This window comes from Camelus dromedarius, chromosome 11 (assembly GCF_036321535.1).
Source record: "Camelus dromedarius isolate mCamDro1 chromosome 11, mCamDro1.pat, whole genome shotgun sequence".
Classification (NCBI taxonomy): Eukaryota; Metazoa; Chordata; class Mammalia; order Artiodactyla; family Camelidae; genus Camelus; species Camelus dromedarius.
In genome coordinates this window covers 58,001,155-58,027,553 of record NC_087446.1, presented here as the reverse complement: position 1 = coordinate 58,027,553, position 26,399 = coordinate 58,001,155, and the positions used below count along the sequence as shown (strand labels likewise).

The 26,399-nt window shown below is 54.7% G+C and overlaps 2 protein-coding genes across 2 annotated transcripts; one reads left to right on the top strand and one right to left on the bottom strand.

Moving 5' to 3' along the window:
* Window positions 1–1,216: 1,216 nt before the first annotated feature.
* Window positions 1,217–19,662, top strand: LOC105106268 (integrin alpha-7). The gene is given in 28 exon segments (XM_064491244.1): window positions 1,217–1,250; window positions 1,478–1,586; window positions 5,052–5,179; window positions 5,278–5,357; window positions 6,466–6,721; window positions 7,210–7,341; window positions 7,616–7,735; window positions 8,582–8,789; window positions 8,920–9,113; window positions 9,472–9,560; window positions 9,680–9,705; window positions 9,707–9,805; window positions 9,972–10,067; window positions 10,233–10,294; window positions 10,415–10,584; window positions 11,013–11,162; window positions 11,778–11,893; window positions 12,399–12,591; window positions 12,674–12,754; window positions 12,861–12,940; window positions 13,080–13,154; window positions 13,288–13,390; window positions 13,902–14,078; window positions 14,262–14,393; window positions 16,183–16,296; window positions 16,505–16,603; window positions 16,692–16,817; window positions 18,876–19,662. Coding segments are annotated over 28 exon segments (3,480 nt in total). The 3' UTR covers window positions 19,107–19,662.
* Window positions 19,663–19,988: 326 nt separating this feature from the next.
* LOC105106267 (thiol S-methyltransferase TMT1B) lies at window positions 19,989–22,271 on the bottom strand. The gene is made up of 2 exons (XM_064491087.1): window positions 21,391–22,271; window positions 19,989–20,331 (listed from the first exon to the last, which is right to left on the bottom strand). The coding sequence occupies exons 1-2, from the start codon at window positions 21,886–21,888 to the stop codon at window positions 20,095–20,097; spliced, it is 735 nt and encodes a 244-aa protein (XP_064347157.1). The 5' UTR covers window positions 21,889–22,271; the 3' UTR covers window positions 19,989–20,094.
* Between the last annotated feature and the right edge of the window lie 4,128 nt (window positions 22,272–26,399).

Below are 26,399 nucleotides of genomic sequence, written 5' to 3'. Positions count from 1 at the left end.
ATAATATTTCTCAGTTTTTCCTGTCTTAATAGAATCGTCAGGATAGTTTCCATGAACTATAGTCATCTGATGAAAGTCGATGCTTATGCTCCCGATTGGATCATTAAAGCTTTAATGTAAACACCGAGCTCTGCAGTCACTGGTTTTGAGGACTCCGGCCCTGGTGCCCGTGCCATTGCAGCTGCAGACACTTACCTCCCCCAGGCTTTTATGGCTGTTCTCCTGCTGTACTTACTGGATCCCTTCTCTCAAAACAGAGATGAAATTCAAATTTGCACATGAAGCAGCACGTCTACATGTTTAACAAGAACTTCTACACTGTGTGTAGAACTGTGGGTGTTGTACTGGGAAGAAATACCCTGAGAACTGAGTGGGTAACAAGAGTAAAAGACATCAAATACCATAAACTGTGTAGCATCACAAGAATTCTACAGAAACACACTTTCTGTGTCCTCGGCTACATGGGATCCAGCATTTCCATGTTTTGTACAATTTTGTGCATACATTAGGCCATTGGGTGCTTGCATCTAAGAGCAAACATACAGAAAATATAAATAACCAAATTCAAAGGCCAGTTACTTATTTGAGCCTATAATACTATAATAATAAAAATAAACTGAATTTGGCCTGTCAGTAAGAAATAAAAATAGTCATCACTTTAATTAAACTACAATGACTGAAGCACTGAATTTGTATCTCACACAAGATGGTGCTACAGTTATTTCTATAAAGCATGTGTCTTGTAGTTGAGTTCTCCTAAAGAAATAACATTAATAATAACTCCACTAGCAATATTACTGGAATAGTTTTTCTGTAAAATGAAGCTCTTTATATTTTTATATTTTATACTGTTTTAATTTTTAATCTATTAATTTTAAGAAATAAGGTTAGAAGTATGTCACTAAAAGAATAAAACTTGACAGAGCCTGGATCAAATCAAAACCAGTTGAATGACTACCAATATACTGATAAACAGTCGTTGCTAAGCACCAGGGAAAGTAGCTGTCACACTACGTTGAGACCAGTCCTCATGCCACGCCATGTTGTCACCAGATCAGAAGAATGCAAGTTGATGTTGAAGAAAAAATCATTCTGAACATAATTTTCTTATCAATAATTATACTCATGACCTCCCTATGGAGCTCAATCTCGAGTAACCGAACTTAACTAGTGAAAGCCCTCAAGTCACTCCTCCTCCCTCTTGTCCCCAGACACGATGGACAACGGGAAGCAGCAAGTGAAAGGTGCTTGTGAGCATCGGGGAGTATTCTGAAAGCCACAGCCGTCTTAGCTGCCGCACACATACCCTGTTTGGAGCACTAACTGCAAAATTAAAGATGCGTAGGAATGCTGATGGCAGGGTAACAGGTGTCCCTCTGTGTGGCTGGGACTCCGGGCTGCGATCCTTGGGGGGCCCCTAGAATTTGTTACCTTCTCGGCTCCCTGCTCTCTAAACTGCTCTCCCTGGGGGCTGTAGTCTTCAATCTGGACGTGATGGGCGCCCTGCGCAAGGAGGGCGAGCAGGGGAGCCTCTTCGGCTTCTCTGTGGCTCTGCACGGGCAGTTGCAGCCCCGACCCCAGAGTTGGTAAGTCACCGCACCCACCCAGGATACCCGTGCCCGAGCCACAGTCACCCCACCCCCCTGCCCCATCTCTCAACCTTCCAACCCCACCAAGACTCAGACTGACCACAGGTATCTGATACCCCAGCCTGGAGCTTTGTCTCTTCTGTCTTGGGTCTGAGACCCAGGGTTTTGCTTTGGGGATGGGTTTGAGAGCAAGGTTCTTGTCTTGGCCAGGAGCCACCTCCTTTTGCCTTTCACCCCACTTGCATCCTTGTTCCAGTCCCAGGGCCTGTGGCTCCCCTCCTTCAGGGGACTGAACTCCCCTAGGGAGGGAGATTGAGCGTTTTGCCTCTGCTTAGGGCAGAAGAGCGAAAAGACAGAGGTTGAAGGTGCCATGGGAGGGATGAAGGTAGACTCCATAAATATCTTCTTGCCAGAGTAGTGCCATGGGGTGGGATGAGAGCAGCTTCTGCTGCTTCTGTGGCTCAAGACCACAGGGAAGGCTGGGAGGAGAGGCTCGGAAGACCTGGGGGCGGGGGCAGTCTGGCAATCTGCACTAGGTGGTTTGGTGATCGAGAGTGGCAGAGAACAGAGACCCCCAAAGCTGTAGCAGCAGCGGCAGCAGCAGTGAGGGGGACCCAGGAAGGATGCTGGCCAGGCGGTTCTCTCTTCTCCTCAGGAAATTTCCAGTTCCAGGAATCTCAGCAGTGGGGGAAGGCGGGGAGGAGTGAGGGGCAGAGGACAATTCTGGTTAGTTTCTGATCAGTTTGGGACCCGAGGGAGAAGGACACAGTTGTGTGTGGGGCCTGTGACTGTCATGCTTCTTGTGCAGTTGGCTCCTGCTCTGGTGTGCCATTTGAAAAAGAGGCAGGAAGGGGAAGAAAGCTTCCCACCCCTTCCCGCCGGGGGCGGGGGGCTTTTCTCTCCTAGGCCAGACCCTAAGCCACACTAAGTGTCCATTACTGGGATCAGTGCTACCCACTGGGACTCTCTTCTCCCCACTGCTGTTGCCCTGGGGGCAGAGGGTAGGCACCAGAGCTCATTTCTCTTGCCTTGTTCAGGGAGGAGGGGCTAGCTCTGATCTTTCTTCTTCCATTACCTTTGTCATTAGGGAGAAGGGTCAGTGGTCCCCCAAACTTTGGGAGTGATAGAAAGCTACTGACTTCATCTCTTCTTCAGCCTTCTCTCTGCTTCCTCCCTCATCTCTGTCTCCCTCCCTTCACCCCTCTCCCCGCATCTGCCAGAGTTCCAGGACTGGAGGCCTTTGTAGGACATGCTGAACTCTGAGCTATTTCCAGGCAAATTCTAGGTTATTTTTAATAGCTTGGTCTCTTGTCATTTCCCCTTCATCTCTGAAGGTGGCCCCTGATTCTGTCTCCCAGAGCCAAGCCTGGGGCATTCCCAGAGGGGCCTGACCCCCTCACCCTGCTCTTGCTTCAGCAGGGGGCACTCCGCTATCTGGTGGCACATGAGAGGCCAGGTAGGTACCTTGCTAAGTCCCCCGGGCTTTGGAGTTGCAGTTCACCTGCCCCAGCATTTGCTGATTGAAAGACCTCACCTATTTTGATGTCTTTCGATCCGGCCCCGAGATGAGACTTTGAAGTTTAACCTTCTTTGCGCTGTGGTTTCAGCCTCATTTATTTCCATCAACTGTAAAATGGAGATGAACAATAGTACGACCATATAGAGTTGTTGTGGGCATTGAAAGAGTTCTTAATATATGGAAAATGCTGGGAATAGCACAGGCCTGTAGTGGGCGCTATGACAGTGCTGGTACTTTTATTCTTGTGTAGTAATCCACGGAGCTGGAGAGTAGCTTTAGTGCCTCACAGAGAGCCCTGATCCAACGGCTTGGCTAGAGCACCCCCTGGGCTGAGCCAACCTCCCAGGCCGAGCACCCTCCCCAGAGGGCCACCCAGACTGAGAGTCAGAGAGGGCTGGACTGGATCTGAGGCTGGAGTGTGTGGGGAGGTGAGAGGTGCCGAGGTAGTGGGCTACTCCTTCGCCTCCACTAAGCCAGGCTCCCAAGGAGTCCCTTGCTCCCAGCTGCCAGCATGTCTTTGTCTTTCTGCAGTGGCTGCAGCTGTGGCTACTGTTCTGTCCAGAGGCCTGGGGTGGCTGAGGACCATGGGATGAAGTCAGGAAGGAGTGTGTGGCAGGGGCAGAGGTGGAGGGACTGGAGTGGCTGCATGTGGGAACTCTTGTTCCAGGAGGCATGGTCTGTTCTGTTCTCCACTGCGTGGGGCTGGGCATAGCTATGCACTCAGCTTCTTTCCTCCAGGTGGATCCCCCAGCCCGACCCCAGGTCGTGATCTCCAGGGGAGATGTGAGCACTGAGCACTGGTTGTTCGCTTCTCGTGGTACTTAGTTATGCACAGACCAGCTGAGGCATTGGTTGCCTCCGTGAGCCTACATAATGTGCGGGTTCAGTGAACACATCCAGACACCTCCTAGGGGGCAAGTGCAAAGATAAATAAGACAGCCGTGATCCTCCATGGGGTTACCATTCCTGTGTGTGGAGTTGAGGCACCGCAGACTTGTCCAAAGGTTGGCCATGCCACTCAGTTTCTTTTTCTGCTCAGGGTACCCTCCTCTCCCCATCCCCGTCTCCCTTTTCTGGAGGTGGTGAGTCATTGAGTGGTGGAAAATGCACGGGTATTGGAGTTAGGCAGATGTGGGTTTGAATTCTAGCATACTACTAATGTCTCTGGGCAAGTTTCCTCATCTGAAAGACAGGAGAAGAATCCTCATGGAGGACTGTTGTGAAGGTTAAATGAGCTGGTGAAGGTAACCTGCCTGGCCTGGTGCCCGGCACCCAGTAGAGAGTCTGTTTATTTTTTTAATCGAAGTATAGTCAGTTTACAATGTCGTGTCAATTTCTGGTCAGTAGAGAGTCTAATACGTTAGTTCCTCATATCCCTGGCATCTAGCCTAGGGCTGGGTCTGACCGTAGTACGTGCCGACTAAATATTACTTCCTTGTCTCATCAGTGCCTGACACAGGGCTCGGCAGGTGATAGATTCTCAATAAATTGTTGTTAATCAGTGCCCAGTGTCTGCTCTCTTCCCTTGCACTTCTCACCCCCTCCTCTCTCTTGACACTGGCTCTGACATGGGATGACAGCTGCGAAGAGAAAGGAGTTGTGGGAAGGGAGAATGGCTCTGTGCCCCATCAGAACTGGCATGGTGCCCTGCGAATGCCTGTCTGCAATATTGCCCTGCACAGCTTCAGGCCTTGGCCCTCAGCGAGGGAGACGGAGGGAAAGAGTGTAGGAGAGAGGCCTTGGGGTTTGCTCTGCTGCCGCTTTGAGTCTCTCCCTCTGCGAAGAGAGGATCCTTGTAGCCAGCTAGGTGCCTGTCACCTTGCCTCACTCTCTCCTTCACTCCTGGTCCAGGGGTTCAGCTGGACCAGGAGTGAAGGAGCTGGGCCTGGGCAGCTCTGGGGAGGTGAAGGGCTCCGGCCACTAACTCCTGCCCCGTCGCGCAGGCTGCTGGCGGGCGCTCCCCAGGCTCTGGCTCTGCCTGGGCAGCAGGCGAATCGCACCGGAGGACTCTTCGCCTGCCCCCTGAGCCTGGAAGAGACTGACTGCTCCGGAGTGGACATCGACCGGGGAGGTGAGGGCCTTGTGGGGGTCGGGTGGGGGGAAGCACATGACGGGGGGAGGGGAGGCCCCTCCACTCCCCTCCCCTAATTCCCCGTGTCCTGCCTCTAGCGGATGTGCAGAAGGAGAGTAAGGAGAACCAGTGGTTGGGAGTCAGTGTTCGGAGCCAGGGGCCTGGGGGCAAGGTTGTTGTGAGTACCACATTTTTTTTCACTTTTAATATTTACCATTTTTATTGAAAAAAGTCACAAAAGTTAATTTTTAAAAAGAGGGAAAAATAGTTTGACTCTGTAATAGTAATATAATTGCGGTGAGTACATCTTCTGAGTGTATGCAAGGGTGGTGTGTGTGTGTGAGTGTATATCTGTGTGTGTGTGAGTGTGTATCTGTGTGTGTGTAGTGTGTATATACACAGACGTGCTTACAGAACTCAGGTTGGCCATATGGTGTGATGGTCTGGTTCTCAGGACCTCAGGGAGATATAAAAAAGCATAAGACACAGTCCCTGTCCTTATAAATTTAAAAACATCTAACTGTTCATTCAGCCACTCATTTGTCAAACTCAGGTGTCGTGCTAGTTACTGAGAGAGGACAGGTGAACACAGGGAAAAGCCTGGCTCGTGCCTCAGCTAGCCTGCTGCCTAGCTGCAGAGATTCTCATGCTCTCTTTTTCTGTGTCTGTTTCTCTCTTTCTCTGTGTCATCGCTAACACGCACAAACACAATAATACAAGTCACTACGGGGCAGGATGTGGTTAACGTTAAGTGAGTGGTACAGTCCCCAGTCTATGAAAGTCCGAGGGAGGAGAGGAGAGAAGAGACTCCTGCAGGTGGGGGTGGTTTGAGCCAGGATTTCAAGAATAAGCAATGCTTGGAGAGTGGAGAGGGAAGGAAGCTCTTTGCAGATGAGGTGGTGGCACTTGGGAAGGGTTAGAGGCAGGACCACGTTAGGGCACGTTGGGGATTGTCCCGTATGGCGGGATCAAGGAGGCACGAGTTCTGTGTGCTGGCTTCGCTGTGCTGTGGGCGCCTGGGCAGAACGTGGAGCAAGGGCTTCTCCCTCCAGGGCCGGGAAGCGGGTGCAGAGAGGGTAGGATGGGGGTTCTGTATATACCTGCCTAACACTGGCTGGGCAGTGGTACCCAAGTGATGCTGGCAGAGGAGTGTGTGGATGTGTGTGCACCTACGCAGATGCACGTGTGCACACAAACCAGTGTCTGCCAAACATGTGCATGTATGCATGTGGGTCAAGTAGGTGCCCAGCCCATGCAGTAGAATGACGGCTCCTTTCCTCGCACAGACCTGTGCACACCGATACGAGTCGCGGCAGCGAGTGGACCAGATCCTGGAGACAAGGGATGTGATTGGTCGCTGCTTTGTGCTAAGCCAAGACCTGGCCATCCATGACGAGCTGGATGGTGGGGAGTGGAAGTTCTGTGAGGGGCGCCCGCAGGGCCACGAACAGTTTGGGTTCTGCCAGCAGGGCACGGCCGCTGCCTTCTCTCCAGACAGCCACTACCTCCTCTTTGGAGCCCCGGGAACTTATAACTGGAAGGGTGAGTCACACCTGGGGGAGGGGAGAAGGGAACCAAAATGTCCCAGTACCTCAGAGGGGACTGGGGGCAGCACGTGGCCAAGCATGCCCACAAGTTCACTGCCACGCCTCCCAACACCGTCATGCCAGTGTACACACATTCACGAATGGGGCTATCTCCTCTCCTTCGCATGGCTGAGTGTTCTGCAACAGGCTGGCACGAGTCCCCACATCCACCGCTGGGCACCTGCCCAGCCGGGGCGCGCATGCTCCAACACACCAGCCCACCCTTCATCACTCCCATTCCCATCTCTGCACGCTGCCGCTGGCCAGGCTGACACTCGGTGAGTGTGATGCCAAGTCTGGGGGACCCCAGGCAGCTTGGGCCGGGGAGGGGGTGGAGACAGGGCTGGAAAGGAGAGGAGGGGCTTCCCTGGGGGCCTGTCTAACATCCGGCCTGGGGGTGCACCTCACTTCCTGCCCCGGGCACTAACAGATCTGTCCTTGGAGGCACGGCCAGGGTGGAGCTCTGTGCACAGGGCTCAGCGGACCTGGCACATCTGGACGACGGGCCCTACGAGGCGGGGGGTGAGAAGGAGCAGGACCCCCGCCTCATCCCGGTCCCTGCCAACAGCTACTTTGGTAGGGACCCCTCCCCGGCCCAGAGCTGCTCTAACCCTCTGTTCCTCTCTCTCTCATCCTCCCTCTCCACGCTCCCATCCTTCTGTCTCTGTCTCTGTCTCTCTGTCTGATTCTTATCTCTCTGGTCTCTTTGTCTCTCTCATGTTCTTTCTCCACTTCTTCCTCTTCTACCTCCTCCTCACCTTTCCGTCTGCCTCGGTCTCTCCACTCTGTGGCCTCTTCCCCGGATGTCCCTCCCTGGTGTCTCCCCCCACCCCCACCCCATCCCCCGCAGGGTTGCTCTTTGTGACCAACATTGATAGCTCAGACCCTGACCAGCTGGTGTATAAAACTTTGGACCCTGCTGACCGGCTCCCAGGACCAGCCGGAGACTTGGCCCTGAATAGCTACTTAGGTTTGTAAGCGCCCCTCCACGTCCTCCTGGGCCCTGGGGGCTTGGCCTGGCCTCCCCTCCTCTCCTGCCCTGCCCCCCAACAGCACACTTTCAGGGAAATACCCATTGGGCCCAACTTACAGAGAAGAGCTGAGCCCAGTAACCAGGACGGAGGAGAAGAGGCCCCAGGGGTGACAGCCTAGGGGGCTGTGACCGGGGTCTCTGGAGGAAGGTCCAGGTGGGTGGGACTGTCCCGGGAAGGAAGGAAGCTAGACATCTGGGGGCCTTCCTCTGAGGGAGGGATGGTGGGCACGTGTGGAGACAGGTCCAGCTGTGTTGGTAAGTCCCTCTCATTGTCTCATCTGCATCCCTCTGCAGAAGAGGAGGAAATGAGGCCCGGGAGCTGTTCGGGTGAATCAAGTTCTCCCCTACTCCCCCCATGTCTCCCCCCTCCCATCCATGTGAAGACTTTCTCTCCCTGCTTGGATGGTGGGAACAGGGGGCAAGGAAGGTGCATTGGATGAAATGGGGGCCTCCTGGGTGTGCAGAGGGGAGAGCAGTTCCCTGGGAATCGTATGGGAGGCGACCTGCCCTAGCTCCTACCAGTGCCACAGCCCCCCGCCCAGCTCCTTGGCCTTCTCAGTGGCCTTTCTCCCTCCTCCCCAGTCCTTGAGGCCGACCTCACCGCAACCCTTGTGCCAGCCCCCAGTATCTGGGTGGGGAGGGCTGCCAGGCCTCCAGAGGGGAGGAGGAGTGGTGCAGCCCGTGGTGGGGATACCTTGGCAGGCGCCTTCCACCTATTGGCTCCGACCTGCTTGGAGAGGGGCAGGGTAGGGGGGCGCTTACTAGTGGGTCGCCCCCACTCAGGTTTCTCCATTGACTCGGGGAAGGCGCTGATGCGAGCAGAGGAGCTGAGCTTTGTGGCAGGGGCCCCTCGTGCCAACCACAAGGGTGCTGTGGTCATTCTGCGCAAAGACAGTGCCAGCCGCCTGGTGCCCGAAGTTACACTGTCTGGGGAGCGCCTGACCTCCGGCTTTGGCTACTCACTGGCTGTGGCTGATCTCAACAATGATGGGTGAGAGAGGGCCGAGGGAAGTGGAGCCTGGGGGAGGCTGGGTCCGGGAAGGGTAAGGGGCCTCTGGCCTTTCCTCCTGACTCCCCAGGCTGGGGAGGACTCCACACTGACTGTCTTCCTCTCTCCGTAGCTGGACAGACCTGATAGTGGGTGCCCCCTACTTCTTTGAGCACCAAGAAGAGTTGGGGGGTGCCGTGTATGTGTATATGAACCAGGGGGGTCACTGGGCTGGGGTCTCCCCTCTCCGGCTCTGCGGCTCCCCCGACTCCATGTTTGGGATCAGCCTGGCTGTCTTGGGGGACCTCAACCAAGACGGCTTCCCAGGTGTGACTGGGACCGGGAGAGGCTCAGGGGAGGGAGGGGGCAGGGCAGGGGTGGGGAAGTACCTCTGAGGTCAAGAGGAAGGTCCTCTGAGGGCCCAGGGAGGGGAGCAGCCTAGGCTCACACCTGGGCAGCTTTGTGACCTTGGGCAGGTGCCCTTTCTGAGCTAGCGTTACCTGCAGAGAGTAGCTGAGAGGACTGAACGTGATGCGTGTAAGGCGCCCAGGACTTAGTAGCCGCTCAGCAAGATAGGGTAGACAGGACATGGAGCTGAGTGACTGAGGGAAAGCTGGGGCCTGGACCTTGTGCCTCTCCGCCCCCTGCCCCCCCAGGTCTGATTGCCTTTCTCCTGCTCCCGCAGACATCGCCGTGGGGGCTCCCTTCGATGGGGATGGGAAAGTCTTCATCTACCACGGGAGCAGCCTGGGGCTTGTCGTCACAGCTTCCCAGGTGAGGGCTGTGGCTGGGACCACGAACGGGCATGGGTGGGACAGGCAGCAGGGCAGCAGCGGCAGGGGAGGCAGAGGCCCGGGGGTGGTGGGTGGGAGGCCGACGGTCTGGCCCCGCAGGTGCTGGAGGGCGAGGCCGTGGGCATAGAGCTTTGGCTACTCCCTGTCGGGCGGCCTGGACATGGATGGGAACCATTACCCGGACCTGCTGGTGGGCTCCCTGGCCGACACGGCCGTGCTCTTCAGGTGAGTCCTCCTTCTGCTCTGCCCTCTTTCTCCCCGAGGCCCGGAGCACCCCCCCACCCGTCCTCCCCTCCCCGGGCCAGCTCTGCTGCTGGAGAGTCCACCGCCTCCCCACTTTCCCAGCCTCAAGTTCTCGTGCCTCCTGTGCCCTCCACTCCCCATTCCCCAGGGCCAGGCCCATCCTCCATGTCTCCCACGAGGTCTCTATCCTTCCGAGAACCATCGACCTAGAACAGCCCAACTGTGCCGGCGGCCACTCAGTCTGGTGAGGTGGGATCCCAGGGGAGGGCGGAGGGGAGCCTTCAGGGTCCAGTCCTGCACCTCTATCTCCCTTTCTCTGCCCAGCTTGGGGCTGGGGCTGGGGCTGGGGCAGGAGTGTGCAGGGTCGGGGTGGGACCTTGGCCTGTCAGCCTCGCCTTTGTCCCCGCAGCATGGACCTAAGGGTCTGTTTCAGCTACGTCGCATCGCCCAGCAGCTACAGCCCTGTTGTGGGTGAGTGAGGCCCCTCCACCCCCACCCCAGTGGGTTTCCCGGTGCGTCCCCCGAGGTGGAGGAAGGGCCGACTGGAGCCGTTCCCCAGCTCACTGGCTCCTCCTCTCCCACCTGCCACAGCCCTGGATTACACGTTAGATGGGGACACAGACCGGAGGCTCCGGGGCCAGGTCCCCCGTGTGACCTTCCTGAGCCGTGGCCCGGATGACCCTAAGCACCAGGCCTCAGGCACTGTGTGGCTGAAACGCCAGCGTGACCGAGTCTGTGGTGACACCACGCTCCAGCTTCAGGTGCACGCTGCCCCCTTGGCCCCTGAGGGTCACTGTCATCGCATCCTCTTTCTTCCTGCTTTCCTCTCAGCTTCTTCCCTAACACACGCACACCTCATTGTAAGATCTCGACTTTGGGGAAGGCTCCCTTTTGGGCTGACCACCCCCACCCCCCAACCGCTGCCTTCTTGCGTCTCCTGTTAAGCTCTGTTCTCCCTGGAGATGGTGACAGCAGGTTGTGTCTTCACGTCTGGTTCTCAAAGCCCTGCTCTCCTCCCTTCTCCACCCCAGTCGCTCTCCCTCCTCCTTGCCCAGTTCTCCACCTCTCTCCTGCACCTCCCTGAGCCTCTTTCCGAATTTCAGGATCTGTCTCAGGTCTGGCTGGGGCTTTGGGCAGGGCTGGGGCTGGGGGTTGTTCTTGTATCCACGTCCGTCTTTTCTCTTCCCAGGAGAATGTCAAAGACAAGCTTCGGGCCATTGTGGTGACCCTGTCCTATAGTCTCCCGACCCCCCGGCTCCGGCGACAGGCTCCTGGCCAGGGGCTGCCCCCAGCGGCCCCCATCCTCAATGCCCACCCGCCCAGCACCCAGCGGACGGAGGTGAGCCTGGGTTCCAGCTTAGCCCAGGAAGAGGAGCCGTGGCCCCTCGCCAGTGACACGCACTCACAGCGTGCGAGACCCTTTCACCGGTTACCCCAGTATTTCCTCCTGTTTCTAGATGCTGTGACGGGGGGACCCCCAGATGAAACCTGGCCCACGTGACCATGAGTTGCTAGTTGGAGGGGCAGGCAGGCACTCAGGGGCGCAGGGGTGTGGGGCTCTGCCGTCTTCAGATGTGGTCTCCAAGGCCACCTCTATCCCAGCCTGCTGGAGGGGAGCGTGGAGCTCCTTGCATGGGTTTCACGGCCGGTCTGGCAGTGGCGCTCTTCGCTTTGCGTTCTAAGTCTGGGGCTCGGTTACACGGGAGAAAGGCCGAGGAAATATGGCCTTGCTCTGGACTAGCCTGCTAGCCTCTACTGCGACATCGTAATACTCCCATCATTTTGCTGATGAGGCCCTAGCTCAGAGTGGTTGAGTGACCAGCTCGATATCACACAGCTGGGAAGCCGCAGGTCTTCGAGTTGAACACAGGCTGTTTACCCCTGTGATCCTCTACCCCACCTAGGCAAGGCACATTCACCCCCTAGCAATGACCCTCCTCGAATCTCTCCTCAGATCCACTTCCTGAAGCAAGGCTGTGGGGAAGATAAGATCTGTCAGAGCAACCTGCGGCTGGTCCACGCCCGTTTCTGCACCCGCATCAGTGACACCGAGTTTCAGCCTCTGCCCATGTGAGGCGGAGCAAGGGAGCAGGCGGGGTGGGAAGGCAAGAGCTCCAGGATCGGAAGGAAGTCCCCTCAGGAGCGCCAGTCTGCAGGGAGAAAGCGGACGGCTTGGGGGGACCTGCTGATAATTCAGAAGTTTGCAGATGAGGGCAGTGGTGGACCCACAGGGGCTCCCCTGGCAAGGAATGACAGTCCTTCACTATATATATACATATCATATATCTCTCTTTTTAGTCTTCACGACCCTGTGAGATAGGAATTCTTGTAAATCCCACTGTATAAATGGAAAATGGAGGCCTAGAGAGGTTAGGTTACTTGCCCAAGGTCGGGTAGTGGTGGAGCTGGGACCAGAATGGAGGTCCCCTGACTCCAAGTCTTGATTCTCCTAAGCCTGAGATTTGGGGGACCCAGGCGGGAGGAGAGGGGGCGTGCCCTGGGGGAAGGAGGCAGGAGAGGGGGGAGGCCGGGGGAGGTGTTCAGATCTTAGAGTGAGTGGGATCTGACCCTCCAGGGACGCAGATGGGACGACAGCCCTGTTTGCACTGAGTGGGCAGCCAGTCATCGGCCTGGAGCTGAAGGTCAGCAATCTGCCCTCGGACCCAGCCCAGCCCCAGGCCGACGGGGATGACGCTCACGAGGCCCAGCTCCTGGTCACCCTCCCTGCCTCTCTGCACTACTCAGGAGTCCGGGCCCTGGACCCTGCGGTGAGGACCTGGGCAGGGTAGGCGTGGGGTGTTCAGGGGCTCCAGCAACCCAAGCTGACCTCTCCTTCTCTCCCCACTCCAGGAGAAGCCACTGTGCCTGTCCAATGACAACGCCTCCCACGTCGAGTGTGAGCTTGGGAACCCCATGAAGAGAGGCGCCGAGGTTGGCACATCTGCTCTTGTCCCTATCCAGGTGGCTCTCTATCCCCTGATCATTCTTCAAGCCCCTCACCCTTCTGGACTCTCATCCTGCTCCGTCCTTGGTCCAGGTCACCTTCTACCTCATCCTTAGCACCTCAGGGATCACCATTGAGACCACAGAGCTAGAGGTGGAGCTGCTGTTAGCCACGTAAGGCTGGTGGGGCCAGGGTGGGTGATGGTGGGGGAAGTTGGCTGGAAGTCCACCTAGAAGGGGCTTCACTGTGCTCACCTGACCCCTTGGGGTGGCGTCTGTGCCCGCTGCCCACGCCCGCCCTGCCACACGCCAGGATCAGCGAGCAGGAGCTGCGTCCGGTCTCTGCCCGAGCTCGTGTCTTCATCGAGCTGCCGCTGTCCATCACAGGGTAAGCTCTGCCCAGGGGGGCACCGCCGCCAGAGGGGTGGGCACTGCTACTGCCAAACCCAGGCCTGGGCTCTACCTCACCCTCCATCAGGCCCCAGGCCTCCTGAGCCCCCGTTTTGACCCCTCCTCGCCAGGGTGGCCATTCCCCAGCAGCTCTTCTTCTCCGGCGTGGTGCGGGGTGAGAGTGCCATGCGGTCTGAGTGGGATGTGGGCAGCAAGGTCAAGTACGAGGTCACGGTGAGTGTCCTGGTGAGGCCCCTCCTTCTTGGCACAGAGGAGGGGCTGAGGTCTGCCCCAGGAGCTGTGGCTCTTCTCCCATATGGCCGCATGGTGGTCTAGCGAGTTCGAGGCCTCGCTCAGCCCCTGGGCCTTGGCTGTGGGCAGGTGTTTGTGCTGGGGCCTCAGATGGCCATTTCCTGCTCGGCCCTGGCCGGCCGTCTCACCTGCTGGTCTGGGGGGCCCATGAGGGCCCAGGGCAGCTGCTCTGCCTAGGGCCTCAGCTGGGGGCTGGGGACTCGGGGGCAGGGCTGCTGTCTCTCTCCCGGACTCTGCCCCGGCGTGGCTGGGGCCTACCCACACCTCTAGTGGCATCTCTAGGTTTTCCTGGCCTGGGGGGCGGGCAGAGACTGGCGCTTGGATCTAGGATCCTGGGTCTTTGTCGAGACTCTGCTCTCCGAGGCCTCCCCGCAGCCTGTGTGCTCTCCATCCCCAGGGATTTAGTGGCCCTCACGCTTGCTTGTGCCCACAGGTCTCCAACCAAGGCCAGTCACTCAACACCCTGGGCTCTGCCTTCCTCAACATCATGTGGCCCCACGAGATTACCAACGGGAAGTGGCTGCTGTACCCCATGCAGGTGGAGCTGGAGGGCGGGCAGGGGCCCGGGCAGAAGGGGCTCTGTTCCCGCAGGCCCAGAGCCCTCTACCTGGTGAGGCTTAGGCCGGGTGGGTGGGGCTGCTGAAGCAGGGTGGGAGGTAGACTTGGGAAAGGACGCTGTGGGCTGGGGGTGTGTGGATAGGTGGGGGGCCAGGAGGAAGGTGGTGGGTAGGAGATGCCATCTCAGGACTGCTGCATTTGGAGGGACCCTTACTGGGCCCCCTCCCCACCTCAGGATGTGGACAGCAGGGACAGGAGGCGGCGGGAGCTGGGGCAGCCGGAGCAGCCGGAGCCTCGTGAGCAGCCGGAGCCCAGCACGTCCTGGTGGTCAGTGTCCTCTGCTGAGAAGAAGAAAAACGTCACCCTGGTGTGGGCAGGGCAAACTTGGTGCAGCCAGAATAGGGGAGGGGGCGCGTGGTATGATAGAGGATGCGGGTGGTGGGGAGGGAATGGTGCGTCAGGACGGTGGGTGGCGCGTGGGGAGGTGCGATGGTCTGACACCTGGGCAAGTTGACAGGACAGTGCACAACACGCCTGTGAGGCAGCTGCGGACGCCAAAGTCCCACCCCTCCACGCTCACCAGGTGCTTACTCCAGGGCAGGCACTTACCTATAGCCTTTTCATCTTGTGGATGAAAGATCACGGTTTATAGAGGTGGGATGGTCTTAGCCACCTCTGAGATCTGTTTGTTGTTCTTTTGAATTCTTTTTCGACAAAAAGTCAATTTGCATAAGGAAACCTGCTTGATTTTCACAATGTCAAGGATGCTTTAGGTTTCCGACAGTTCTAATTCACGTGATTTATTGTCTCTCCTTTTTGAGCAGTGTTGCCCCCCTTCTCCTACTTGTGTCACCTAGCTTTGTTCCACAGGCAGACTTACTGAGCAGATTAGCGCATGCTCTGTGCTGTCCCTTGCAGGGCGGTGCTGGCAGGGAGAGTGAGCAGGGGACACAGGTCAGCAGGGTACTTGGTCTGGTGGCAAGGGGGTGAATCCCAGGTGCGGAAGGAAGGGCAATAGAGGCAAGAAGAGTCAAAGAGGCCTTTGCAGGGGGAGGTAAGCGGCGGGGCCAGCTCTGGTGTCAGCTGTCTGGGAGGGAGTTCCACTGTCACACCCCATCCCTCTCGGGGCTTCCTCCGCGTCCCTGCTCCCCTGAGAGCATGACCTGAAGCAAACGAAGGCGCCTCAGGAGTAGTAAGAGCTTGTGTCATCGCTGTTTCCCTGATATGTGGCTAGTCCTGGCCTTCCCCATGTGACTGGTTTCCTCGGAAAGCCCTCCCTTTCTAATAAGAACTTTGAAATGGATTCTTTTACTAAAAATGGCATTTAGACAAATTGACCAAGGATTCTTGAATTGCTCCAAAGTGGCAAAATAAAGGATGATGCAAAGAGTTCAAACACTGTCAAAGCCAGTCTTCTGTATACGAAGTGTGATAAATAGAACATTAATCTTAGGCAAACAGGCCATTAGGTGGGATTGGGCCAAATGGATTTAAGTCAGGCCTGGAAGGAGCAGGGCCTAAGTCCGCTGCCCCCCAGCGGCTCTGGGGAAGCCTCATCCTCCTTCAGTGAGTTTGGGCTTAGCAGAGGAATGCGGCTTTGCCCACTCTGGACCTGGGTTCAAATATCTGCTCCACCTCTTAGCAGCTTTGTTAGCTGTGTGACCTGAGGGAGGTCACCTGGCTTCTTTGAACTTGAATTTCCTAGTTTGAAAGATGGAGATGATGGTAATACGCACATTGCAGGACAGTAGCACATTTAAATGGGGCAAGTACCTCGCAGATAGTAGATGCTCAGTAAATGGGACCGTCATTAGGTAGCAGAAGCGGCACCTGGGGAAGCTGCTCTGCCTGTTGCTGTCCTCCCTGCTCCCCATGCATCTCAAAGCCAAGTAGCCCAGATTTGGGGTAGGCTGCTGTTTTGGACCAAGGGTTAGTTTGGGAACACTTCCTGGAGGAAGGGGGTTTGAAGCCAAGTAAGGAAAATGGGATAGATATTGAATGAGGAGCCAAGGGAAAGGGGGGCTCAGGGAGGGATGGAGGGAAGGCTCTGGGCAGACTCAGTGTCTGTGTGAGCACGACTGTGAGGGTGCTGGGCCCTGAGCAGCTCCGTGGGGTGGGGCCACGTGGCTCAGAGCCTCGCCTGTCCTGGTCCCCAGGACTGCGCCCAGGGCACGGCCAACTGCATGGTGTTCAGCTGCCCTCTCTACAGTTTTGACCGCGCGGCTGTGCTGCACGTCTGGGGCCGCCTCCGGAACAGCACCTTCCTGGAGGTGAGAGCACGGCCGGGGCACCGGGCTGGGCGTCCTCTTCCCCAACAGCCCCTCGGGGACTCACTTCTCCTCCCACCTCCTCTGTGTCCAAATGCAGCACACTCAGCCCAAGACAGGCGGAAACACCCTCTTCCATTTACAGCTTCAGAAGCTGGGGGAGGGAGGCCTTAGGCATTTAGGAGGAGGGTCTCCTTCCCTGCTCCCTTAGGAGTACTCAGCTGTGAAGTCCCTGGAGGTGATCGTTCGAGCCAACATCACCGTGAAATCCTCCATCAAGAACCTGCTGCTCAGAGATGCCGCCACGGTGGTGAGCTGCAGGGCTGGGGAGGAGGGGCCGGGGCATCTCTTCTCTCCTGACGCTCCTGCCCTCGTTCCGCGAACCCCTCCCTCCCCAGATCCCAGTGATGGTATACTTGGACCCCGTGGCGGTGGTGGCAGAAGGAGTCCCCTGGTGGGTCATCCTCCTGGCTGTCCTGGCCGGGCTGCTGGTGTTGGCGCTACTGGTGTTGCTCATGTGGAAGGTGAGGCTTGGGGAGGGGGAGGCCGGCGGGGGCTCGGCTCCTGTCAGGCAGGTGGCCTCTCCAGGTGTGGTTCTCTCACCCACACTCCCATTTCTTCAGCAGATCTGCACTGAGCCCTTACCCTGCACGTACCAGGGACCCTGTCGGGCCCTGGATGGTTCGGAGATAAGGCAGGCGCAGATCTTGTCAGAGGTTTTATAGTCTCGTGGGGGAGGGGAGCCTGTGGTCAAGCACAAGGCAGAGGTACTAAGTCAGGAGAGTGCAGGGGGAATTCAAGGGGGGAGAGCTTGAGAGCCGGGGGCCTGGAGCTGGGCCTTAGCAGGTAGGGTAGCAGGGTCTGGATGTGGGGAGGTGAGTGGGTGGGTCTGCGCCTTTCAAAAGGACCATGGGAGGCAAAGCCATGGAGGCAGGGAAATGTGGGCTGATTTAACTAGAGCATGGCAAGTAAGGCTAGGAAGGAAGCTGTGGCCAAGGAAGCCAACCAGTGTGGAGAACTGCCTCCAGGGAACTGTCTCCAGGACCGAACTCGGAACCTGCACATACCAGGCTCCACGTGGAACCGTGCTCGTACACAGAGTGTAGCCAGAACCACGTTTGCATCTGGGGCTCCACTGAGAGCACATACGAGCACATGTCTGTACAGTCACACCCATCACCTGCGGTCTTCCCCTGAGCCATATGCTACCATTGCGGAACCATGCACGCCCTTGAGGCTCTATGGGGAACTGCCCCTCCCCTCCTCCCTGGGACCATAGACCAAGCACACGCTCTGGCAAATGCGAGTCATCAGTGGACCAGTCCTCTGGGCGTCCAGACTGTTGGGAACCTTGCCAACTCTTTTTAGGGGAGATTGATGCCTGGGAGAAACTGGCTCCCGGATCTCTGCTCCCTGCTCGCATGGAAGGGGGACCGAGCAGAAATGGGGGCCCCCATCTTTCTCCAGTCTTCCCATCCTCCTCCACTTCTGCTCCCCTCCTCCCTTACATCCCAGTGTGGCTTCTTCCATCGGAGCAGCCAGAGCTTATCTTTTCCCACCGACTATCACCGGGCCCATCTGGCTGTGCAGCCCTCGGCCATGGCAGCCGGGGGTCCAGGGACTGTGGGGTAATTGTGTGTGAGCATGTGTGTGTGTAAATGTGTGTGTGCGTGTGTGGGGATGTGTGTGTGTGAGTGTGAGATACTCCCAGTAGTCACGGGACCAGGAATGTGCAGGGTGAAGAAATGAGATTGCACGGGGGCCGCGTGAGTTCTAGGAGCTGGGGTGGGAGGGACTTACCAGGGTGAGGTCATGAGGGGGCGTATACACAGCCGGGGGCACGCACCAGGGTTGGGTGGGCTCCTGGGGTGTGAGCATGTGGGAGTACAGGGAGGTGCCGTGCTTGTCCTCTGGGGGCATGAGTGTGCAGGCCGTCGTGCAAGGAGGTGCCGTGCAGTCTGAGCATGTAGGAGTCTTGGGCCGTCCTGAGTGTGAGCAGTCCTGAGCGTGAGTGTGCACGGGGCACGTTTCCATCTTGGTGTGGAAGGGCCAGCATGTTCATGACTCAGGGAGGGGCCAGGCCATTTTATTCACAGAGGGGAGGGCCCAGCCCGAGGGGGGTGCTCCCAGCGCACGAGCACACAGGCTTGAAGAGGAATTATTCCGGAGCTTCCACGGGTCTTGGAAGCCATGTTTTCCCTCCGAACTCGTTTGTGTTCCTGGGGATGCTACTGGGCCTCTTAAAAGCTTGGGAGGGCATGGGAACCTTTGGGGTCAGCAGTCCTGATGTTCTACCTTCAAGCCCCTCTTTCAGGTGCCAAGGGAGATGTCCTTGGTCCTGCACCTCAGGCCCTCTCCTGATGTTTCTCTTGCTGTGAATGAGGACCTGGGGACCCAGCATGGATGGTGGCTCTTGTGGGGGCTGCTTGCTGTGCTGGCTGCCGCCCAGCCTGTCTCCTTCCTGCTGCCGTTGGTCCTTTCTGTCCCAGGGACCTTGGAGGCAGGCAGCTGGCTGTGCTGAGCACCTGCCCCAGGGACCTCAGCCCCGCAGGTTCCTCACGTCTGGCCTGGTGTCCTTCCAGATGGGATTCTTCAAGCGAGCTCGGTACCCCGAAGCCGCAGTGCCCCAGTACCACGCAGTGAAGATCCCGCGGGAAGACCGGCAGCAGTTCAAGGAGGAGAAGATGGGCACGATCCTGAGGAACAACTGGGGCAGCCCCCGGCGGGAGGGCCCCGACGCGCACCCCATCCTGGCTGGGGATGGGCAGCCCGAGCTGGGCCCCGATGGCCACCCTGTGCCAAGCACTGCCTAGCCTCCTTTGTCCCAGCTGGCCCTGGGGCCCCTGCCACCCCTTCCCCAGAGACGGCTCCTGGGGGTGAAGAGGGGGGACCTGGTCGCTGGTGTCCCATCAGGATTTGGCAGGATCTGCTTCCTCAGGGCACAGACCTCTCCCCCCATGAGGACCACCCCCCAAACATCCCCTTAGGATGCTGTTAGGTGAGGGGAAATCAGGGATGGGTCATGGGGGAGGGTGAGGAGGGCAGCGATGTTCTGATGCAAAAGTGGGGAAGGGGACCCTAATCCTTCCCTCTCCCATTCACCCTGTATAATGGAACCCCAAGGACCTGTCTCCCCAAAAGTGCCTTAAGCTCAGAGGGTGGGGAGGAGGTTATGTCGCTGACTCAGGGTCTCTTCCCTCCCTAGCTTCCCCTCTCCTCTGACCTTAGTTGGCTGATCCAATCTAGCAGATTTTGTCTATTTATTAAAAAATACTTGAGGACAAAACCTGGCTCCTTTACTGAGTCTGGCCGCCTCCTGCCCAGGGTCTGCAGGAGAGGGCAGATTTTCTCTGCACGCACACAGCTCAGGTCAAAGGTGGTGATGGGAGGGAGTGCTGGGGGCCTGGCACAGACACACGTATCATGACTTGTGTGACCAGGTCCTGGGGCACTTGAGTGTGGTCTCAGAAAGAGGAAAGGGCAGCTGTCCTGGGGTGGTTGGGCAAAAACTGGGAGACCCAGTCCAGGAATTTGCAGCTAGGGGTACGGCAGGGTGTCACTGCTCCCTCCCCGCGGTCAGGGGAGCAATAGCGCTTTTCCACTGAAGAGGGAAGGGTTGGAGAGTCCCCAGGCAGAGGTGGGGGGGAGGGGTGGGGTGGGGGAGGGGTGGTGGGGGGGAGGGTGGGGGTGGGGGAGGGGTGGTGGGGGGAATGGCTTCTCTCTGCCCAGATCCTCTCAGGAGAAGGCAGACTCAGCAGATGGGTGGGATCATTCCGACCGCAGGCAGGATTTGGGGAAGGCTTACTTCACGGCCTTCCCCATGATGTGCGGCCCAACAGGCAACCACTTGAAGGGAGGGGGCTGGCGTTCCATTTGGAGTTCGGAGAACTGGGCACTTTCCAGATCCTTCCAGGTCTCTCTGGTGAGGCGGCAGCCATCCCCGATGTGTTTCCAGGTGGGCTCTGCAACTTGCTGCCACAGGAAGGCCCAGCTCCCACGCGGCTCAGCCACGTGCTCCCAGAAAAAGAACAATCCTCCCTGGGAGAGAAGAGCGTGTCACTCACCTGCTCCACCCACCGCCTGCCTCTAACCTCACCTCCGTCCCGCCGGCCACGCCTGCCCGAAACCTCTCGGTGAAGAGGGAGGTGCTGGTCTTCAAGTTCGGGGAGCAAACCCGTCCTGCTCCGTGACGCCTCCTGCGCCCCGGCTCCGGCTGCCCGCCCAGAGCGAGTGTGACGAGCCTCCCGTGACTGAGTGGGGACGACTGGTGAGACATTCTCAAAGGGCGGCCAGAAGGACAGCGTAACCGAGGGTAGACAGACGGGCAGGCGGAGAACCAGGAGCAGAGGTCTCACTGGGTACAGAGATGCTTGCCCAGAGCCCCCTCCCGCGAGCCAGACACACGTGTCCTGGACATCTCAGCCAGCATTTCGACAGTCGAGCGCTGCGTGCTTCTGATTAAACTGGGGTTCCTCCAGCTCTTCGCTCCTCGCTGTGCCTTCCCTAGGTGATCTCATACACCTCTGTGCTTGGAATTTACCAGCTAAAGCTGGTGACTTCCAAATCTGTATCTCCAGGCTCCCTCTTTTTCTGACTTCCAGATCTGGACTTCCAACTGCCTCTGGGTTCTCTCTGCCTCCATGGCACCTCAGACCTAAAGAGTTCAAAACAGGTTTCTCCTGTCTTGCAAAAGGCATTTCCCTCTACCGTCCCTCCCTCCATCAGCTGCTCATGCCAAAAACCTGGAAACCGTCCTAAACTCCTTTCTCTCCACACCCAGTTCCCAATCTTACGGATTCTACTTCCCCTAATATCTCTACCTGGAACATTGTCAGTTGCCCCACTCCCTCCAGCCCCTGCTTAATCCCTCGGATCTCAATGTAAACATCCCATCCTTAGGTGTCCTCCCCTCTTCCCCGACTTCACTGGGTGGCTCTCTTGTGGGCTTCCACATCCAGCCGTGTTCACCAGCAGATGGGGGTGGACGGGTGTCAGATGCACTAGTTCACGAGATTCCCCGTCCTGGGTGCCCCGGACACTGGGGTGGCCGATGCTACGTTTGCTGCCCCGCACCCACACCCTTCCCACTCTGCTCACCGGCCTCAGCACTCTCTGGACCTCCTGCAGGACCTTCCTCGGGCTCTGCACTGAGCAGAGCACCAAGGTGCAGACCACCACGTCCATGGAGCCATCGGCCAGCTGCTTCATGTCCTCTCCGAAAGCCACCACAAACCGTTCATACTCGAGATGTCTATTCTCGGCCATACTTTTTGTCAGGAACTTCTCAAAGTTGGGGTTCGGGTCCAGGCAGGTGATCCTGCAGCCAGATGGGTAGAACTGGAAGTTGGCACCAGTGCCGCAGCCCAGCTCCAGCAGGGCCACCTTGCCCGAGGCCCCCGCAAGCCCCTTTATCTGGCTGAAGAGCTCCCGCTTCTTGCCCTCCATCTTGCGGTTGGTCTTGGCCGCCAGCACGGCCATCAGGTAGGGGAAATAGCTCTTGCACAGGGGCTCCCAGAAGCCCAGCAGAGCCATGATGTGCAGGGGCAGGGTCAGGAGCAGCACCAGCAGCTGCAGGAGCCGGACCAGGGCGTCCATGGCAGCCCGGCTGGGAGCGGCGCTTCCCTGGTGGCCGGCCTTTCCGCGCTGCCCGGCCGCTGCAGACGCGCGTCTCTTTTTGCCCCGCGGTAGGACTTTGCTCCCTGTCTCCTACTTGGCAGTTTCCTCCTCGCCGGGTGGAGTGGATCTGTGAAATCCCTCCAGAGGGCACAGGTCCCAAGCCCCCACAAGCTCTTCAGCAGATTTTATGGGAGGCGAAGGAACAGGTGGCGCCAGTGTGTCCTGAGTTCGGGGCGCTCTGCCCAGTTGAAGAGGATGGTGTGTGCTGACCATCTCAGAAGGGAGAGAAGGGGGAGGGGGCTATGTCTCTGATCACAGTTTGCGGGGGCCAAATGCCCAGCAGAGCTGACTCACGCCGGCCCGCCCTGGCCTGATTCGGTCCTCAGGTTCTGCTCGGTTTATGCAAGCTGGAAATTCTGGTTGGGTGCCACTGGCACACCCCCAGGGCTTTGTAAACGGTAACCTGCCTCTGCCCCAGATACAAGCCAAACACAGAGAAGAATGTGTCTTAACCAGGGGGTAGGGGTGGGAGGGATGGGGGTGGGAAGTGTAGGGTTGTGGGGGTGGGGGGGTTGTCACAGGACTTTTCTGCTGGGCAGCGGCACAGGGGCCACTCAGGCTCCAGCAGCACAGTGCAGGAGACGCCTTCCTGAAATAGTTCATCCCCGCCTGACTCAGGGTTTGTCCCCAGACCTCTTCTCTGAGGCCCCCAGTGGCCAGGATGGTGACGTCAGTGGGTTTGACCGGTAGGACAGAGGCAGTGGACTTTGAGCTCCCGTCCCAATCAGGGACTTTGTTTAAACTCAGTCCTTCCCTAGAGGTCATCAGTGGCCCTGGAAAATGGTCCTTGTGAGATTTTAGATTGTTATAATCCCCCTCTTGTATAATGCTAATGCATAATGGTGAAGGAAATTTTACTTAAAGAAAATCAACAACTTGGCATTCATTTTATTGCTGAATAGTATCCCATTTTGTGGATATACCACAAATTATATATCCATTCATCTGTGGATGGGCCTTTGGGTTGTGTCCAGTTTTTGTCTATTACAAACAGAACTGCTACGGACATTTATATACGCGTCTTTGTGTGGACAAATGTTTGCATCACCTGCTTGTGGAATGGATATTTATTCATTTATTTAAAATGTGTAACTATTCTTTTGTTTTGACTGTGTCATTGAATTTTGTTGTGGTGGTGGTTAGAGACACATAACATAAAACTTACCATCTTCACCATTTTAAGTGTACAATTCAGAGATATTAAAAACATTCACACTATTGTGCAGCCACCACCACTATCCATCCCCGTAACTCTTTTTATCTTGTAAAATGGAAACTCTGTGAAACAGTAACTCTCCATCCTCTCCTCCCAAGCCCCTGGCAGCCACCATTATACTTTCCATCTTTGTGATTCTGACTGCTCGAAGTACCTCATTTAAGTGGAATGATGCTGTGTTTATCTTCTCGTGACTGGCTTATTTCACTTAGCATAACATCCTCAAGCATTGCAGCATATTGAAGAATTTCTTCCTTTTTAAGGCTGAATAATGTTTTGTTATGTATATACACCACTTTTGCTTACTCATTCATCTATCAGTGGACACTTGGGTCGCGTCCATGCTTTAGCTACCGTCAGTAATGCTGCTCTGCACGTGGGTGTACAAATGTCTCTCTGAGACACTTCTTTCAATTCTTTTAAAGGGCATGTACCTAGAAGTGGAATTGTTGGATCATATGGCTTTTTTTTTTTTTTGGTATTCTATTTTTGATTTTTCTGAGGAACCACTGTACTGTTTTCCACAGCGGCTGTACCATTTTATATTCCTACCAACAGTGAACAAGAATTCTGATTTCTCCACATCTTTGCCAACACTTGTTGTTTCCTGTTTTTTTTTTTTTTTTTTTCGATAGCAGACATCTTGATGGGTTTCAAGTGATATTTCATTGTAGTTTTTTAAAATTTATTTGTTTATTTATTAGTGGGGGAGGTAATTAGGTTTGTTTGTTTATTTATTTGGTGGAGGTACTGGGGATTGAACCTACGATGCTAAGCAGGCACTCTTACCACTGAGCTATACCCTCCCCTCTCACTGTGGTTTTGATTAGCATTTCCTTAATGCTTACTGATGTTGAGCATCTAGCATCTTTTCATATGCTTATTGGCCATTCGTATACCTTCTCTGGAGAAACGTCTATTCAGGTCTTTTCCCTAGTTTTGAATTGGGTTGTTTGTTTTTTGTTTTTTGTTTTTTTTTTTGGTTTTAGGAGTTTTCCATATATTCTGGATAATAAGCTGGTAACATTTATGATTTGCCTTTTTACTCTGTGGATAGTGTCATTTGATGCACAAAATTTAAAAAATTTCACAAAGTCCAATTTGCCTATTTTTTCGTTACCTGTGCTTTCAGTGTCTTCCCCAAGAAATCATTGCCAAATCCAATGTCCTGAAGATTTTGTCTTGTTTTTTCCTAAGTTTTGTTGAGTTAGGTCTTACATTTAGGTCCTTGATCCATTCTGAGCTAATTTTGTGTGTGTGTGTGTGTGGAGTTAGGTAAGGGTCTAACTTCATTCTTTTGCCTGTGGATATCCAATTTTCCCAGCACCATTGGTTGAAAAGACCGCCCTTTCCACATTGAATGGTCTTGGCACCCGTGTCAAAAATCATTTGACCATACAATTGAGGGTATATTTTGGGGCTCTCTACTCTATTCCATTGGTCTATACATCTGTCTTTATTCCAATATTATAGTATTTTTTTCTTTCTTTTAACTGAAGTATAGTTGATTTACAATGTGTTAGTTTCCAGTGTACAGCAAAGTGATTCAGTTATGCATACCTATATATCTAGCTACCTACATATCTATTTCTCTATCTGTCTGCCTATTCTTTTTCAGATTCTTTTCCATTACAGGTTATCACAAGGTAATGAATATAGTTCTCTGTGCTATACACTAGGTCCTTGCTGTTTATCTATTTGACATACAGTAGTGTGTATATGTAAACCCCAAACTCCTAATTTATCCTCCCTCCCTCCCACCCCCATGGAGTTTTGATTACTGTAGCTTTACGGTAGATTTTGAAATCAGGAAGTGAGAGTGTTCCATTTTCAGGGTTTTTTTTTCAAGATTGTTTTTGCTATTTGGGGTCCCTTGAGATCCCATGTGAATTTTAGGTGAGTTTTTCTATTTCTGCAAAAAATATCATTGGGATTTTGCATTGAATCTACAGATCACTTTAGGTTGTGTTACTGACATTTGAACTATGTAAGTCTTCTAATCCATGAATTTGGGATGTATTTCCATTTATTTATGTCTAATTTCTTTTGACAAAGTTTTGTAGTTTCATTGTACAAGTCTTTAACTCCCTGGTTAAATTAATTCTTAAGTATTTTATTCTTTTTGATACTGTTGTAAATGGAATTGTTTTCAGATTGCTCATTGTTTGTGTATAGAAATGCAACTGACTTTTGTCACTGCCACTTTGCTGAATTTATTTATTAGTTTTAAGTTTTTTCCTGGAGGAATCTTTAGGGTTTTCTACATGTAAAATCAGATCATCCGCAAACAGATAATTTTACTTCTTCTTTTCCAATGTGGATGTTTTTAAAGCAGGCTTCCTCTTCTTGTTCCTTATCTTCAAGGAGAAGGTTTCTTTCTTTTACCATTGAGTATGATGCTTGTTGTGAGCATTTTATTAGGATTGTATTAAATATAGTTTACAGAGAACTGACATAGCTTTTCTTTTTTATTTGTGACATCTTTTTATGCAAGTGTATATTATGTCTTTCCAAGTAGTCACATCTTTTGTCCCCTCAGCAGCATTTCAAAGACATTGAACATGTCTTAGTTTATTTCTAGTTATTTTACTTTTTTGATTAATATAAGAGGGAGTCTGTATCCTCTAATTGGTTGCTATTTGCATATGTGTAACATCCTTTTTGATTTTTGTATATCCATTTTGTGCCAAGTCATCTTACTGAATTCTCTCATTGTTTATAATAATTGTTTCTATTTAATTCTTTGGATTTTCTGGGCATAAAATCATCTGTGCAAATAAAGATAATTTCACTTCTTCCTTTCTAATTTTTATATCTTTTCTTTCTTTCTTTTGCTTACTTGCTTTAACTAATACCTTCAGAATAATGTTAAATAGTAGTATGGATACTAAATTCTTTTTCTTGCTCTTGAGATTAATGGGAATACGTCAGTACTTTCCCCAGATTATAACTATTTTCTCTTAGCCTTTCACCCGCCTTTTTATACTTTGCACTATATTGCTGGGACTAGGAGTCTGCAAACTACATTTACTTGGCTTTCGTCCTTGTGAGTTCTGCCAATGGTAAGCATTTGAGGGAGATCAGACTGTGGGAGGCACAGGGCACCTTCCTGCTTCCAGCTGGACAGTGTGGCAGTTGCTGGTAGTGGCGGTTCTGTAGCAGCAGTGAAGGTGGGTGAGTCAAGGCTCCATCAGCCTGACCCAAAGGCTGCAGT